This window comes from Neoarius graeffei, chromosome 27, assembly GCF_027579695.1.
Source record: "Neoarius graeffei isolate fNeoGra1 chromosome 27, fNeoGra1.pri, whole genome shotgun sequence".
Classification (NCBI taxonomy): domain Eukaryota; kingdom Metazoa; phylum Chordata; class Actinopteri; order Siluriformes; family Ariidae; genus Neoarius; species Neoarius graeffei.
Window position 1 is genome coordinate 44,596,919 of NC_083595.1, and position 16,096 is coordinate 44,613,014.

At 44.9% G+C, this 16,096-nt stretch overlaps 1 protein-coding gene across 5 annotated transcripts in view; it reads left to right on the plus strand.

Moving 5' to 3' along the window:
- Positions 1–4,978, plus strand: part of tppp3 (tubulin polymerization-promoting protein family member 3) — a 48,348-nt gene extending 43,370 nt beyond the window's left edge. For all 5 annotated transcript variants that reach the window (XM_060911764.1, XM_060911765.1, XM_060911763.1 and 2 more), the window contains exon 4: positions 3,796–4,978. In XM_060911764.1, the coding sequence (XP_060767747.1) occupies positions 3,796–3,987 (192 nt within the window). In that variant the 3' untranslated portion in view covers positions 3,988–4,978. The remainder of the gene's footprint in view (positions 1–3,795) is intronic.
- Positions 4,979–16,096: the final 11,118 nt, after the last annotated feature.

Below are 16,096 nucleotides of genomic sequence, written 5' to 3' on the forward strand. Positions count from 1 at the left end.
AAGTTTGTGAACCCTTTAGAATTTTCTATATTTCTGCATAAATATGACCTAAAACATCATCAGATTTTAACACAAGTCCAAAAAGTAGATAAAGAGAACCCAGTTAAACAAATGAGACAAAAATATTATACTTGCTCATTTATTTATTGAGGAAAATGATCCAATATTACATATCTGTGAGTGGCAAAAGTATGTGAACCTCTAGGATTAGCAGTTAATTTGAAGGTGAAATTAGAGTCAGGTGTTTTCAATCAATGGGATGACAATCAGGTGTGAGTGGGCACCTCGTTTTATTTAAAGAACAGGGATCTATCAAAGTCTGATCATCACAACACATGTTTGTGGAAGTGTATCATGGCACAAACAAAGGAGATTTCTGAGGACCTCAGAAAAAGTGTTGTTGATGCTCATCAGGCTGGAAAAGGTTACAAAACCATCTCTAAAGAGTTTGGACTCCACCAATCCACAGTCAGACAGATTGTGTACAAATGGAGGTAATTCAAGACCATTGTTACCCTCCCCAGGAGTGGTCCACCAACAAAGATCACTCCAAGAGCAAGGCGCGTAATAGTCTGCGAGATCACAAAGGACCCCAGGGTAACTTCTAAGCAACTGAAGGCCTCTCTCACATTGGCTAATGTTAATGTTCATGAGTCCACCATCAGGAGAACACTGAACAACAATGGTGTGCATGGCAGGGTTGCAAGGAGAAAGCCCCTGCTCGTCTGCAGTTTGCTAAAGATCACGTGGACAAGCCAGAAGGCTATTGGAAAAATGTTTTGTGGATGGATGAGACCAAAATAGAACTTTTTGGTTTAAATGAGAAGCATTATATTTGGAGAAAGGAAAACACTGCATTCCAGCATAAGAAGCTTATCCCATCTGTGAAACATGGTGGTGGTGGTATCATGGTTTGGGCCTGTTTTGCTGCATCTGGGCCAGGACGGCTTGCCATCATTGATGGAACAATGAATTCTGAATTATACCAGCAAATTCTAAAGGAAAATGTCAGGACATCCGTCCATGAACTGAATCTCAAGAGAAGGTGGGTCATGCAGCAAGACAACGACCCTAAGCACACAAGTTGTTCTACCAAAGAATGGTTAAAGAAGAATAAAGTTAATGTTTTGGAATGGCCAAGTCAAAGTCCTGACCTTAATCCAATCGAAATGTTGTGGAAGGACCTGAAGCGAGCAGTTCATGTGAGGAAACCCACCAACATCCCAGAGTTGAAGCTGTTCTGTACAGAGGAACGGGCTAAAATTCCTCCAAGCCGGTGTGCAGGACTGATCAACAGTTACCAGAAATGTTTAGCTGCAGTTATTGCTGCACAAGGGGGTCACACCAGATACTGAAAGCAAAGGTTCACATACTTTTGCCACTCACAGATATGTAATATTGGATCATTTTCCTCAATAAATAAATGACCAAGTATAATATTTTTGTCTCATTTGTTTAACTGGGTTCTCTTTATCTACTTTTAGGACTTGTGTGAAAATCTAATGATGTTTTAGGTCATATTTATGCAGAAATATAGAAAATTCTAAAGGGTTCACAAACTTTCAAGCACCACTGTACATATATTTCCTTTATTAAGTAACAGTATATTTGTATTGTTTAATATTAGGTTTGGGCAACACGTTGGTGTAGTGGTTAGCACTGTCGCCTCACAGCAAGAAGGTTCCGGGTTTGAACCTCACGGCCAATGAGGGGCCTTTTTGTGTGGAGTTTGCATGTTCTCTCCGTGTCTTTGTGGGTTTCCTCTGGGTGCTCCAGTTTCCCCCACAGTCCAAAGACATGCAGTTAGGCTAACTGGCTACTTAAAATTGTCCACTGATCAAGCTTGGAAAAGGATGGGCTCCACTAAGGCTACGTTTACATTAGACCGTATCTGTCTCGTTTTCTTCGCGGATGCACTGTCCGTTTACATTAAACCGCCTGGAAACACCAGGAAACGGGAATCCGCCAGCGTCCACGTATTCAATCCAGATCGTGTCAGCTCCGGTGCTGTGTAAACATTCAGAATACGCGGATACGCTGTGCTGAGCTCTAGCTGGCGTCTCATTGGACAACGTCACTGTGACATCCACCTTCCTGATTCGCTGGCGTTGGTCATGTGACGCGACTGCTGAAAAACGGCGTGGACTTCCGCCTTGTATCACCTTTCATTAAAGAGTATAAAAATATGAAAATACTGCAAATACTGATGCAAATACTGCCCATTGTGTAGTTATGATTGTCTTTAGGCTTGCCATCCTTCCACTTGCAAGTGGTAAGTGATATGCGCTGGGATCACACACACAGCGGCTCAGTCCCGAATCGTAGCTCATGCACTTCACTCGCGCGCTGTGTGAGCTGCGCAGGGCCGGAGTGCGCACCCTCCAGAGGGCACTCGCTGTTCAGGGCGGAGTGATTTGGAGCGCAGGATGCCTGCGGAGCCGAGTGTATCCGTGTATTGGCGTTGCTGTGTGCACGCAAATCGTGTATTGGTGTTGCTGTGTGCACGCTAATCGTTTTAAAAACGTTAATCTGATGATCCGCTGATACGGTCTAATGTAAACATGGGCTAAGTTTAAATGCCCGAGTCACACCAATGATGGACTGTCATCAGTGGTGCCCTTACAGCCCTTGCTGGCTATAGAGAGAAGAATAATATAAGGTTGAGCTTATCCCCGTGAATTAGTTCTCACTATAGAAAACTTGTGTCTTATAACCAACACTCCTGTCAATATTACTCACATATTGTATTATGCATAATATTTAACAGTTATTCCACGAAATCGAGTCATACACGAGCTGATAGTCGACATGTCGCGTAGCACTGAGTTGGCTATCAGCTCATATAAGCCGAGATTGACTGGAATAACTGTTTTATTCTATCCGCATTCACTGGATTTTGAGAAACAAAGCATTTTTATTTTTTGCAAATTCAATAAAAAAAAAAACACGATACAAAACATGCGACAAAATAAATTCCGCTTAGACGGACTTCTTAAAAACCTATCGATGGCTGCACAAATTGACTTTAGTGTTGTTGTTTTTTTTGTAGAAAGTGCCGTCTTGCTGTCGTGCCGAGGTATAGAATAGCTTTAGACATTTATTTAATTCTTCCTTGGACATTTCAGTTCTGTAATTTTCAAACTTCTTTGAGCTTTTGAACCAGTCTAAAAAAAATCAGCAAAATTTAATGCTTAAACATGAAGAATGTAAACAAACCGGCAAAATGGCAATAGCAATTTGTGAAAAATGCTCTAATAATAATTCTTGAAAAATAAAAAAAAAGATACGTTCTTACCATCAAATACTTTCATTCCATATTTCGTTGCTTTTTTTTGTATTTTGGGGGGTTTTGTTTTCAAGTATTTTTTATTTTGTCCTTGGTTGGTTCAGCAACACGCTCCGCCATTTAGTTTTTCTCTACTCATGGTATATGAGCTGATATCCTAGTCGTAGAGTAGCCAGTCAGAGCGTGCGGTTGCTCATATCCAGTGAATGTGGATAGACTAATTTTGTTTAGGCTTTCGTGTCCACAGTTCTTTCTGCGTACTAAGTGATAATTGAGTAGCTCATGTCACCTGTATTTATGTTTAGGTTAGAGAGCAAGAGTTCATGAAAAGTTCTTTTCAGTGATATATAATGTCTTAGCCAATATATAAAATCTCACACACCCAAACCTCTGAGGATGCAGAATAAAACTCTTTTTAGTTCTCAGTGTGTTTTTGGATATCATGCATTCTGTACCATGATATACAGTGATTTGTCACGTCCTCTAAGATTATTATATATGTTTTTCAGAAAGTGGCAAAGGGCGGAGCATTGGACAGACTAACAGACACTTCCAAGTACACGGGCTCTCACAAGGAGCGCTTTGACGAGAGTGGCAAAGGCAAAGGGAAAAGCGGACGTGAAGAGATCGTAGAGAACACTGGCTATGTAGCAGCATACAAGAACGCAGGGTCTTACAATGAAAAGACCAAAACCAAGTGAAGGTCGCAAAATGTGGAACATGTGAGGAATCAGGAAGAGCTCCATTTCCATCAGCACTTAGAGTACATTTGGACCAAAGGCAGACCTGAACTTTGTCATGATGGAAGCCAGTGATTGTCGGGAAATTATGTAAACAGCTGTGTATGGGGTCCGTGGATGCATTTATTTAGATGCAGCAATTACTATTGTGTTGTGTTGAGATGTTTCTGCACAATATGTCTTCAAATGTTAACATATCTCTCTAAATCTGGCCAATTTTAATATTCATACCAAAGCAAAACAAATTCTTATTTTTATTTTTTACATTTTGATGTCACAATTTTAGGTTTCTACTCTGTTAATTAATGAAGGTGACCTGCCTGCTCACAAAGCACTGGATGATGAATTGTTCAGTTATTAATTATAACAGTCTTCATTTCTGGGCTATTTTTTATTTCTTGTGTTAGAACTCAAGCAGTAAAGAAAAATAAGGCATTTTAATGTCGAATTCTATATATGAAAAATTATTCCAGACAAATCGGAAGCTAGCTAGTGGCATAGCCAGGAATTAATTTCAGGGGAATGTGGAAATATGCTCAATAAAATGACTGCATGGAATTTAATTGATAACTGTGACCTGCTTCTGCAGTTTGGGTGATGGGAGGCAGTAGGAGAATCAGCGATTGTATTAAGAATTTGTCAATTCATTATTGAAGGAATGATTTACCAATATTATAATTAACAGTTATTCCACAAAATCGAGTCATACATGAGCTAATAGCTGATGAGGCTCGTAGCACCGAGTTGGCTATAAGCCGTTGATGAGATTGAGTGGAATAACTGTTTTATTCTATCCACATTCACTGGATTTTGAGAAAAGGAGCATTTTTATTTTTATTTTGTGCAAATTCAATAAATAAAAACTATGCAAAATGTCCAACAAAATTATGTCCACTTAGAATGTAAACAAACCATGACAGTAGCAATTTGTGAAAAATGCTATAATAATAATTTTGGGGAAAAAAAAAAAAAAAAAAAATATATATATATATATATATATATATATATATATATATATATATAGGTTCAGAAACATGTTCCGCCATGTTGTTTTTCTTCTGCTTTAGGATTTTTTGGCAGTTGACAGGCCAACTTAAAGGTGCATTACTGCCACCGACTGGGCTGGAGTGTGGAACAGGAGTTATTGGAGTAGAAAAAAAACCCCTATTATTCTTTTAGCTATATCTGACTTGATGCGCTCTGCTATTTTGTTTTTCTCTACTCATGGTATATGAGCGCCCTGTGATGACCTGGTGACTTGTCCAGGGTGTACCCCGCCTTTCGCCCGTAGTCAGCTGGGATAGGCTCCAGCTTGCCTGCGACCCTGTAGAAGGATAAAGCGGCTAGAGGTAATGAGATGAGATGGTATATGAGCTAATAGCCTAGTAGTAGAATAGCCAATCAGAGCACATGATTGCTCGTATCCAGTGAATGTGGCTTGAATAAAACCAGATACCTGTCACCTTGACATCCCTTTGCTCAGAATGTAGATAGCTGATGAGGGGCCTTCAAACTGAAAGGGGAGAAATGCATGCTCTTGATTGGTTAATCCCATTTCTCACCATAGGTAGCTGGTAGCTTATAAAGTGTGATTATACGAAGAAGTAATACATTCATATTGACATATGGTGTGGTTAAAGATGGAGGGAACTTCATCACCCTTTTATGAACATCATTTCAGCTAATAAGTATTTGGAAATGTCATGAAATAATTCAAGAGGGTTCAAACCTAAACCTTACATCCCTGCTGAGGGATTTACTATACAATATTTGACAAAACGGTCACATGTAAGACCCATGAGGATTGTTTGGTTCCATTGTAACCCTTTTAAGAAGCTAAGACCCCTTAAATATCCAAAGAATCCCTCAAAGTATCCTTAAAGAGTGTACTGCACATAGACTAATGTGAAATGATCAACCATTCTTCATTTTTTTCATTGGGGTTTGGATGTGATGCAAATGTAAAATGCTGTTCAGACGGGTTTGTTCGACTACAGAGACATAGTTCCTAACTCTGCCAAATGACTGAGAGTAACTTCATGACTGGAACATTTTCCTGGCTGAATTTTGATGAAAAACAGAGCAAAGTCACTCGTGAGGATGGCCTTCCTTTCACTGCTATTAGTCAATATATGTTTATAGACAACAGTGCTAGATGTGTACATTCAAGTTACAGCTGGTTAAATTATAATCACATCGTGTCTTTTCTGGTCTTTGAGTATCTATTTTGCAGGCCTGCCTTCTTTGTTGCACTTTAATTGATGCCTATGAACTATAAACCTGATGTACACTTTGGTGACAAGAAACAAGCTAGAGGAGATGTCTCTTTTTGACTTAAATAATTCATCCTAATTAGAATAAATTAGAATACTGTCATTTAACTGTAAACATATTTCTGGACAAACAGTATAATCTTGTGCCGTCATAATATTATACTGAACATCTAGGTTTCGGATATTACTTTTATGAATTACTTTTACCTTTTCTTTTGGTCCTGTGATTTAATGTTGTTTTGTCATGATGAAAAGACAGAGTTGTATAAAATACCTGGAATTATATCAAATGTGGTTGGAGTTTCATTTTAGGCTGTTTTTCGATTTCTTGTATGGCATATTATTCCATACTTCAGCAATTTCTCCTCCTCATACTGAAGGCTGATATGAGAATGACAAAGATATTGTTGACATATTACAATAAAAAAAATCCATAACAAATTATTATATAGCAGTATAACAATTTATTCTCTCCACATTCACTGGATATGAGCAATCGCGTGTTCTGATTGGCTACTCTACTACTAGGCTATCAGCGCATATACCGTGATTAGAGAAAAAAATGGCGGATCGTGTTGCTGAACCAACAGGGGATGAAATAAAAACTCTACTCGAAAACAAAACCCAAAAAATATTTTAAAAAGCAACAAAATATGGAATTAAAGTATTTAATGGTAAAATTTGTCATTTTTTAAAATTTTTCAAGAATTATCACATTTTTCACAAATTGCTACGGTCATTTTGCCAGTTTGTTTACATTCTAAGTGGAAGTGATTTTGTAACATTTTGTATAACGTTTTTATTTATCAAATTAGAAAAAAATAAAAATGCTCCGTTTCTCAAAATCCAGTGAATGTGGATAGAATAAAACAGTTATTCCACTCAATCTCATCGTACACGGCTTATAGCCAACTCAGTGCTACGCGCCTCATCGGCTATCAGCTCATGTACGACTCGATTTTGTGGAATAACTGTTCATTATTCATTTGATTCATGCATTGAAGCAAATATTGCACATAATAGCAACTCAAAATGTAAATCAGAATATGTAAAAAAAAAAAAAAAGGTTTAAATATCTGCACAGTATAATTATAAAGTCTGTGCCCATTTTGTACCATTCCTAGCAGCCTGGCATTGACATATCATACAGTTTCTTCTCCATGGTGAACCATGTGAGCCTGCTTTAATAAACATTTGTGGTGTGTGTGGCTGGAAATGTCAAGCCTGGATTAGAAAAAAGATCCTAATGTCCTGTCTCATCCAGACACACACACAGCCAGGCCCAAGCCACTCCTTTATGTGGACAGTGGACAGACTGATGTGTTGTGTCCACCGCCCCTCCACTGCTGTTTCAGAGGAACAGGATGCCGATGTGGGTCCTTCTGTCGTCATGGCAGCAGAAACGTACACAAAATAACAGCTCGGCACCTGGCTCCGGCAATTCTCGCCTGCCACGTGTGTTTGTAACTAAACACGCTGGTTCATGGCAACGTTTGTTTGGGACATCTCCTTGGAAGTCTTTAATCAAAACCATATCTCATGCAGGATCTGTTCAAAAATGGCCCAGTTTTGCCTGAAGCCACGACTTGATGAATTCCTTGAGCCCTTTCTTCGACGAACTCTGCTGCTGCTGCTTCCTCAGTTTATAATAAATTGCCTGATGAATTGCTTGTCAAACTGAGTTTGCAGTCGGGTGTGGAAGTGCTGTATATCACCACATGTAGAATAGAGTCATATTCATTCTTTAGCTTTTAAATGAAAATATACAAGCAAGAAAAGCACGGGTGATAAATAGCACACAGGACATACTGTATATCAAGTCTGAATTCAATTTAAAAAAAAATTATTGTGGCAGCGGGGGCATGGTCAAGCATCGGTCTGTGACAGGAGGGTGGAGTCAGGGAAGGTAAGTGGCAGAATCACTACACCTGTTGTTAATTAATGTGTTTGTGTGTCTTCCCAGTGACCGCGCCCTATTTAAGGAGAGAGAGCGAGAGAAGAGGGAGCTCTCTCCCGAACTAGACGGCTGATGTGTGTGCGTGTGTCTGAGTGTGTTTATAAAAGCTGAATAAAAGAGAGTTTTGTGAACTCAGTTCTGGCCTGCCGTCCTTCTGTGCTCCACCCACCAACATGAACTGTCACAGTGGTGCCGAAACCCGGGAGATGAGCACAGAACAGCCCCATGGAGTCCTCCCCCTTTGCGGACCTGATCCACGCCCTCAACACGGCCCAACAGAGCCAGCACCAGGTGCTGCTCGCCCTCCGAAAGGAGCAAGAACAATGGTTCGAGGCCCTGGTGCTGGCGCAACAGGAAGATCATCGGGCGTTCCGGCACCTCCTTGCGTCGGCGGGGTCTACCAATGCTCCCACCCTAACAAAGATGGGCCCGCAGGACGACCCCAAGGCATTCATCACACTCTTTGAGCAAGTCGCGGAGACCTTGGGGTGGCCGATGGATCAGCGCGCGGCGCGCCTCCTCCCCTTGCTAACAGGAGAGGCACAGCTGGCCGCACTACAGCTCCCCGCCGACTGCCGGCTGGCCTACGTGGACCTTTGCCGGGCCGTCCTCCAGCGTGTGGGGTGCACCCCCGAGCAGCAGCTTCAGCGCTTCTGCGCTTTGCGCTTGGAGGAAGTCGGCCGGCCGTTCGCGTTTGGCCAGCAACTCCAGGACGCCTGCTGGCAGTGGTTGAGGGCCGACAGCTGTGATGCCGAGGGACTCATCGACCAGGTGGTACTGGAACAGTTCATCGCACGTTTACCAGCAGGAACCGCAGAGTGGGTCCAGTGCCACCACCCGGCGTCGCTGGATCAGGCAATCGAGCTGGCGGAGGACCATTTGGCGGCTGTCCCGATGGCAGGACAGCAGACGACCTCTTCTCATCTCTCCTCTCTCTCTCTCTCTCTCTCTCTCCTCCTCCTGTGTCTCCTCCTCGCCCCATTCCCCCACCACGGAAGCGGGGGCCGGCACCAACCCAGCCGGCCCTCCGCACCCACGGTGCCCTTCCGTTTCTCCCTTCTGTGTCTGTCTCTCCCCCCCCTCAAGTGAGTGAGCCCCAGAGCACTAGTGCAGAGAGGAAGCCCGGGCCGGTTTGCTGGCGCTGTAGGGAGCCGGGCCACCTCCAACAGCAGTGCTCGGTAATGGAAGTGGGCGCGGTGGTTCGGATCCCCGACGCGCCAGGAGCCGCCCCCAATCGGCCCGGAGCGTATCGCATACCGGTGAGTGTCCAAGGGGATACATATCAGGCGTTGGTGGATTCTGGCTGTAATCAGACCTCAATCCACCAAAGCCTGGTGCAAGACGAGGCATTGGGGGGAGCACAATTGGTGAAGGTGTTGTGTGTGCACGGGGATGTTCACAACTACCCTTTAGTGTTGGTCCACATTCTTTTCCGAGGGGAAAAATTTGTAGTGAAGGCGGTGGTTAATCCTCGCCTTACCCACTCTATAATTTTGGGGACTGATTGGCCGGGATTTCGGGATTTAATGACACACTTAGTGAAGAGTGGGTCCTGCCATTTAACAGGGGGAGGTCCCGGTGTCGCTTTGGCGGGAGCCGCTGTCACAGAGCTGTCTACGTCATCTCCGTGTCAGAGTGAGGAGCTGCCGGCCCCTCCTCTCTCTGTTGGGGAATCCCTCGCAGATTTCCCATTAGAGCAATCGTGAGACGAGACTCTGCAGCATGCGTATGACCAAGTGAGAGTAATCGATGGTCAAATGCTCCGGCCGAACACCACCCCATCCTTCCCCTACTTCACGATTATGAAGGATAGATTATACCGAGTGACGCAGGACACTCAAACTAAAGAGCAAGTCACGCAGCTTTTGATTCTGAAAAGCCGCCAGGAATTGGTATTCCAGGCGACTCACTTTAATCCCATGGCTGGACACTTAGGGCAGGATAAAACACTAGGCCAAATAATGGCCCGATTCTATTGGCTGGGGATTCGCGTCGATGTCCATAGGTGGTGTACGGTGTGCCGCGAATGCCAGTTAGTAAATCCAGCGGCCATTCCAAAAGTGCCTTTGCGCCCTCTACCATTAATCGAGACCCCGTTCGAAAGAATTGGGATGGATCTCGTCGGGCTATTAGATTGGTCAACACGAGGGTACCGCTTTAGTTCTAGTGGACTATGCAACGCGATACCTGGAAGCAGTGCCTCTTCACAATATCTCAGCACGCAGTATTGCAGGGGCACTCTTCCGCGTTATCTCCCGAGTTAGAATCCCCAAAGAGATTCTGACTGACCAAGGCACCTCGTTTATGTCATGTGCACTGAACGAACTGTATAGGTTGTTGGGTATTAAGCTGATCCGCACCAGCATGTATCACCCACAAACAGATGGTTTAGTTGAACGGTTCAACCGCACCCTCAAGAACATAATTAAAAAATTCATAAGTGAGGATGCACGTAATTGGGATAAATGGCTCGAACCCTTGCTCTTTGCAGTGCAAGAGGTCCCCCAAGCCTCCACGGGGTTCTCCCCATTTGAATTGTTATACGGGCATAAGCTGCGCGGCATTCTAGATGTGCTGTGGGAAAATTGGGAGGAGGGACCTTCACCAAGTAAAAACAAAATCCAATACATTATTGACCTGCGCGCAAAACTCCACACACTCACGCACCTAACTCAGGAGAATTTGCGGCAGGCCCAAGAATGACAGACCTGCCTGTACGACAAGGGTACGTGCCTTAGGGAGTTCGCACCAGGAGATAAAGTACTTGTACTGTTGCCCACATCGAGCTCCAAATTGGTCGCCAAGTGGCAAGGACCCTTTGAGGTCACATGGCGAGTCGGGGACGTTGACTATGAGGTGAGGCGAGCGGATAGGGGTGGGGCGCTACAGATTTACCACCTCATCCTGCTCAAACTCTGGAACGAGGAGGTCCCCGTGGCGTTGGTGTCGGTGGTTCCGGAGAAGGCGGAGCTGGGGCCGGAGGTGCAAAAGGGAACATTGGCATCGCGTACCTCTCCGGTCCCCTGTGGAGAACACCTCTCCCCGACCCAACTCGCGGAGGTTGCCCAGTTGCAGACCGAGTTTTTGGACGTGTTCTCACCCCTGCCCGGCTGCACCACCCTCATAGAGCACCACATTGAGACGCCCTCGGGGGTGGTAGTGCGTAGCCGCCCTTACAGGTTACCCGAGCACAAGAAAAAGGTGGTTCGGGAAGAACTCGAGGCCATGCTCGAAATGGGCATCGTCGAGGAGTCCCACAGTGACTTGAGCAGCCCAGTGGTCTTGGTACCCAAGGCCGACGGGTCGGTCCGGTTCTGTGTAGACTATAGAAAAGTCAATGCAGTGTCTAAATTCGATGCGTACCCAATGCCTCGTATTGATGAGTTGCTCGATCGGCTAGGCACGGCTCGTTTTTACTCAACATTGGATTTAACAAAGGGTTATTGGCAGATCCCCTTGACTCCATTATCCCGGGAAAAAACGCCCTTTTCCACACCGTTCGGCTTACACCAATTCGTCACACTTCCTTTTGGGCTGTTTGGGGTGCCCGCTATGTTTCAGCGGCTGATGGATAGGGTCCTCCACCCCCACGCCACCTATGCGGCCGCCTACCTCGACGACATTATCATCTATAGTAATGACTGGCAGAGGCACCTCGAACATCTGAGGGCCGTCCTTAGGTCGCTGAGGCGAGCGGGTCTCACAGCCAACCCGAAGAAGTGTGCGATTGGGCGGGTGGAAGTACGGTATCTGGGCTTCCACTTGGACAATGGGCAGGTGCGTCCCCAAATTAACAAGACAGCAGCAATTGCGGCCTGCCTGAGGCCCAAGACCAAAAAGGAGGTTAGACAGTTCCTGGGGCTGGCTGGCTATTACTGTAGGTTTATACCTAATTATTCGGACATCACCAGCCCGCTGACTGATCTGACTAAAAAGGGGGCGCCAGATCCAGTCCAGTGGACGGAGCAATGCCAGCGGGCTTTTCTAAGGTAAAGGCTGCACTGTGTGGGGGGCCACTTTTACACTCCCCTGACCTTTTCTCTCCCCTTTATGTTGCAGACAGATGCGTTGGACAGAGGGCTGGGGGCCGTTTTGTCCCAGGAGGTGGAGGGGGAGGATCGCCCAGTCTTATACATCAGTCGCAAGCTGTCGGTGCGTGAGGGGCGCTACAGCACCATTGAGAAAGAGTGCCTGGCGATCAAGTGGGCGGTCCTCGCCCTCCGTTACTACCTGCTGGGATGCCCTTTCACCCTCTGTTCGGACCATGCGCCCCTCCAGTGGCTCCACCACATGAAGGATGCCAACGCGTGGATCACCCGTTGGTATCTGGCACTCCAACCCTTTAACTTCAAGGTGATCCACAGGCCGGGGGCGCAGATGGTCGTGGCGGACTTCATCTCCCGTCAAGGGGGGGGGGGGGGGGGGAGTCGGCTGCAGGCTGGACGGGCGCCCGGCCTGAGTCGGGCGGTGGGGGTATGTGGCAGCAGGGGCGTGGTCAAGCATCGGTCTGTGACAGGAGGGCGGAGTCAGGGAAGGTAAGTGGCAGAATCACTACACCTGTCGTTGATTAATGTGTTTGTGTGTCTTCCCAGTGACCGCACCCTGTTTAAGGAGAGAGAGCGAGAGAAGAGGGAGCTCTCTTCTGAACCACACGGCTGATGTGTGTGCGTGTGTCTGAGTGTGTGAGAGTGTTTTTAAAAGCTGAAAAGCTAAATAAAAGAGAGTTTTGTGAACTCAGTTCTGGCCTGCCGTCCTTTTGTGCTCCACCCACCTACATGAACTGTCACAATTTTTTGGTTTAGAAAGAAAAACATGGTCAGCTGGGATAGGCTCCAGCTTGCCTGCGACCCTGTAGAACAGGATAAAGCAGCTAGAGATAATGAGATGAGATGAGAAGAAAAACATGGGAGAGCATCAAGAAATGTATTAATTACATTGATTTGTATATTGCGTAGATGTTGTGTAGCTGATTGAATGAATTTTTGACATAAACTATTACTTTTGACATCCATTACACATACTGCATTGATTTTAATGAAAAAAGTTTCCCTTCATGTTATATGAAAATACATTTTAAAAATTAATATATTTTTTATGAATTTTAATATATTAATTATTTATTTAGTATCATCTCATTATCTCTAGCCGCTTTATCCTGTTCTACAGGGTCGCAGGCAATCATGCGCTCTGACTGGCTATTCTACTACTAGGCTATTAGCTCATATACCATCTCATCTCATCTCATTATCTCTAGCCGCTTTATCCTTCTACAGGGTCACAGGCAAGCTGGAGCCTATCCCAGCTGACTACGGGCGAAAGGCGGGGTACACCCTGGACAAGTCGCCAGGTCATCACAGGGCTGACACATAGACACAGACAACCATTCACACTCACATTCACACCTACGGTCAATTTAGAGTCACCAGTTAACCTAACCTGCATGTCTTTGGACTGTGGGGGAAACCGGAGTACCCGGAGGAAACCCACGCAGACACGGGGAGAACATGCAAACTCCGCACAGAAAGGCCCTCGCTGGCCGCTGGGCTCGAACCCAGATCTTCTTGCTGTGAGGTGACAGTGTTAACCACTACACCACCGTGCCGCCCATATTATAAATATCTCATCTCATCTCATTATCTCTAGCCACTTTATCCTTCTACAGGGTCGCAGGCAAGCTGGAGCCTATCCCAGCTGACTATGGGCGAAAGGCGGGGTACACCCTGGACAAGTCGCCAGGTCATCACAGGGCTGACACATAGACACAGACAACCATTCACACTCATATTCACACCTACGGTCAATTTAGAGTCACCAGTTAACCTAACCTGCATGTCTTTGGACTGTGGGGGAAACCGGAGCACCCGGAGGAAACCCACGCGGACACGGGGAGAACATGCAAACTCCGCACAGAAAGGCCCTCGCCAGCCCCGGGGCTCGAACCCAGGACCTTCTTGCTGTGAGGCGACAGCGCTAACCACTACACCACCGTGCCGCCCATATTATAAATATATTATATGAAAATATACAGGCAAGAAAAGCACTAAGTGATAAATACCGTAGCACACAGGACATACTGTCTAGTCAAATCTGAATTCAATTAAAAAGAATCTTTTTTTGTTTTCGAAAGAAAAACATGGGAACGCATCAAAAATTTATTAATTTGATTGATTTGTACATTGTACGGTATAGTTGTTGTGCAACTGACTGAATAGATTATTGACAATTATTTTTCACATCCATTACACATACTGCATTGATTTTAATTCAAAAATGCCCTTTAAATTACAACCAAAATATGATTTACATATTGATCTTAAAGAAAAAAACAAAACAAAAACAAAGTAACAAGCTGGATATTTAACTTGTTTTCATAGAAAGCAGAAATTTCAGTCTTTTTTCATATAAATGAAGTCATACTAAAAGCTTTGATCAAACATGCCTCTGTTGCCTTACTTCACCTCTCAGGAGTTCAGAACATCTCATTTTTCTTTTTTAATTTTCTTATCACAAAGCCCTAGAAATAGACCCGATATCCAAATATGTCTTTGTAAAATCTTGCTTATGGAAACTCCCAGTTGCCAGTTAAGATGTTTACTTGTGGATCAGGACTAAAAAAAAAAATGATATGACCGAGCTGTTTTTGTTTTCATGTAGGTGGTGAGATATGAAGCTTACAGACCAAAAAAGGTCACATTCATCCTTGGCTTATCCTGGCTAGCACTGCTGTGGCTTACATTACTATTTCCATTGTGCTCTGCATGTGTGGGTTGGAATCCCACCCTTGTTGTGTATATTTTGAGTGGCATGGTGGTGTAATGGTTTGTCACCTCACAGCAAGAAGGTTCTGGGTTTGAGCCCAGTGGCCGACGGGGGTCTTTCTGTGTGGAGTTTGCATGTTCTCCCCGTGTCTGCGTGGGTTTCCTCTGGGTGCTCTGGTTTCCCACACAGTTCAAAGACATGAGCTTAGGTTAACATGGGGCAGCCTTGGGCTGAAGGTTGGGCTGAGGTGCCCTTGAGCAAGGCATCTAACCCCTAACTGCTCCCCGGGCACTGTAGCGTAGCTGCCCACTGCTCTGGGTATGTGTGTGTGCTCATTGCGGAAACTGTAATGGAAAAAATAAATTACGAACAGCTGCAAATAAAAGTAATTACTGTGAGAGCAGGATTGTGTACACCTTTACTTCCAGTGCTTTTAGCAATTTAGATAATTTGTCGGGCGGCACGGTGGTGTAGTGGTTAGCGCTGTCGCCTCACAGCAAGAAGGTCCTGGGTTCGAGCCCCGGGGCCGGCGAGGGCCTTTCTGTGTGGAGTTTGCATGTTCTCCCCGTGTCCGCGTGGGTTTCCTCCGGGTGCTCTGGTTTCCCTCACAGTCCAAAGACATGCAGGTTAGGTTAACTGGTGACTCTAAATTGAGCGTAGGTGTGAATGTGAGTGTGAATGGTTGTCTGTGTCTATGTGTCAGCCCTGTGATGACCTGGCGACTTGTCCAGGGTGTACCCCGCCTTTCGCCCGTAGTCAGCTGGGATAGGCTCCAGCTTGCCTGCGACCCTGTAGAAGGATAAAGCGGCTACAGATGATGAGATGAGATGAGATGAGATAATTTGTCCAATCATTCATTGAATAGTGGTGCCAGAGCAATTCCAGATAACAAGATGGAGAAGCAAAGTGGATGTTTGAATTCAAACAATTTTGCAATTGTAAATTTAATTTTGGAAGCATGAAATTCAATCTCACATTCAGTCAATGTGAAGAAAACTGGTTCTCAGTGGAATCTATGGATGCAACCTGTTTAAATTGAAATATAATTTGACAAGAAACCAAGAAGCCTTTATTTATCACA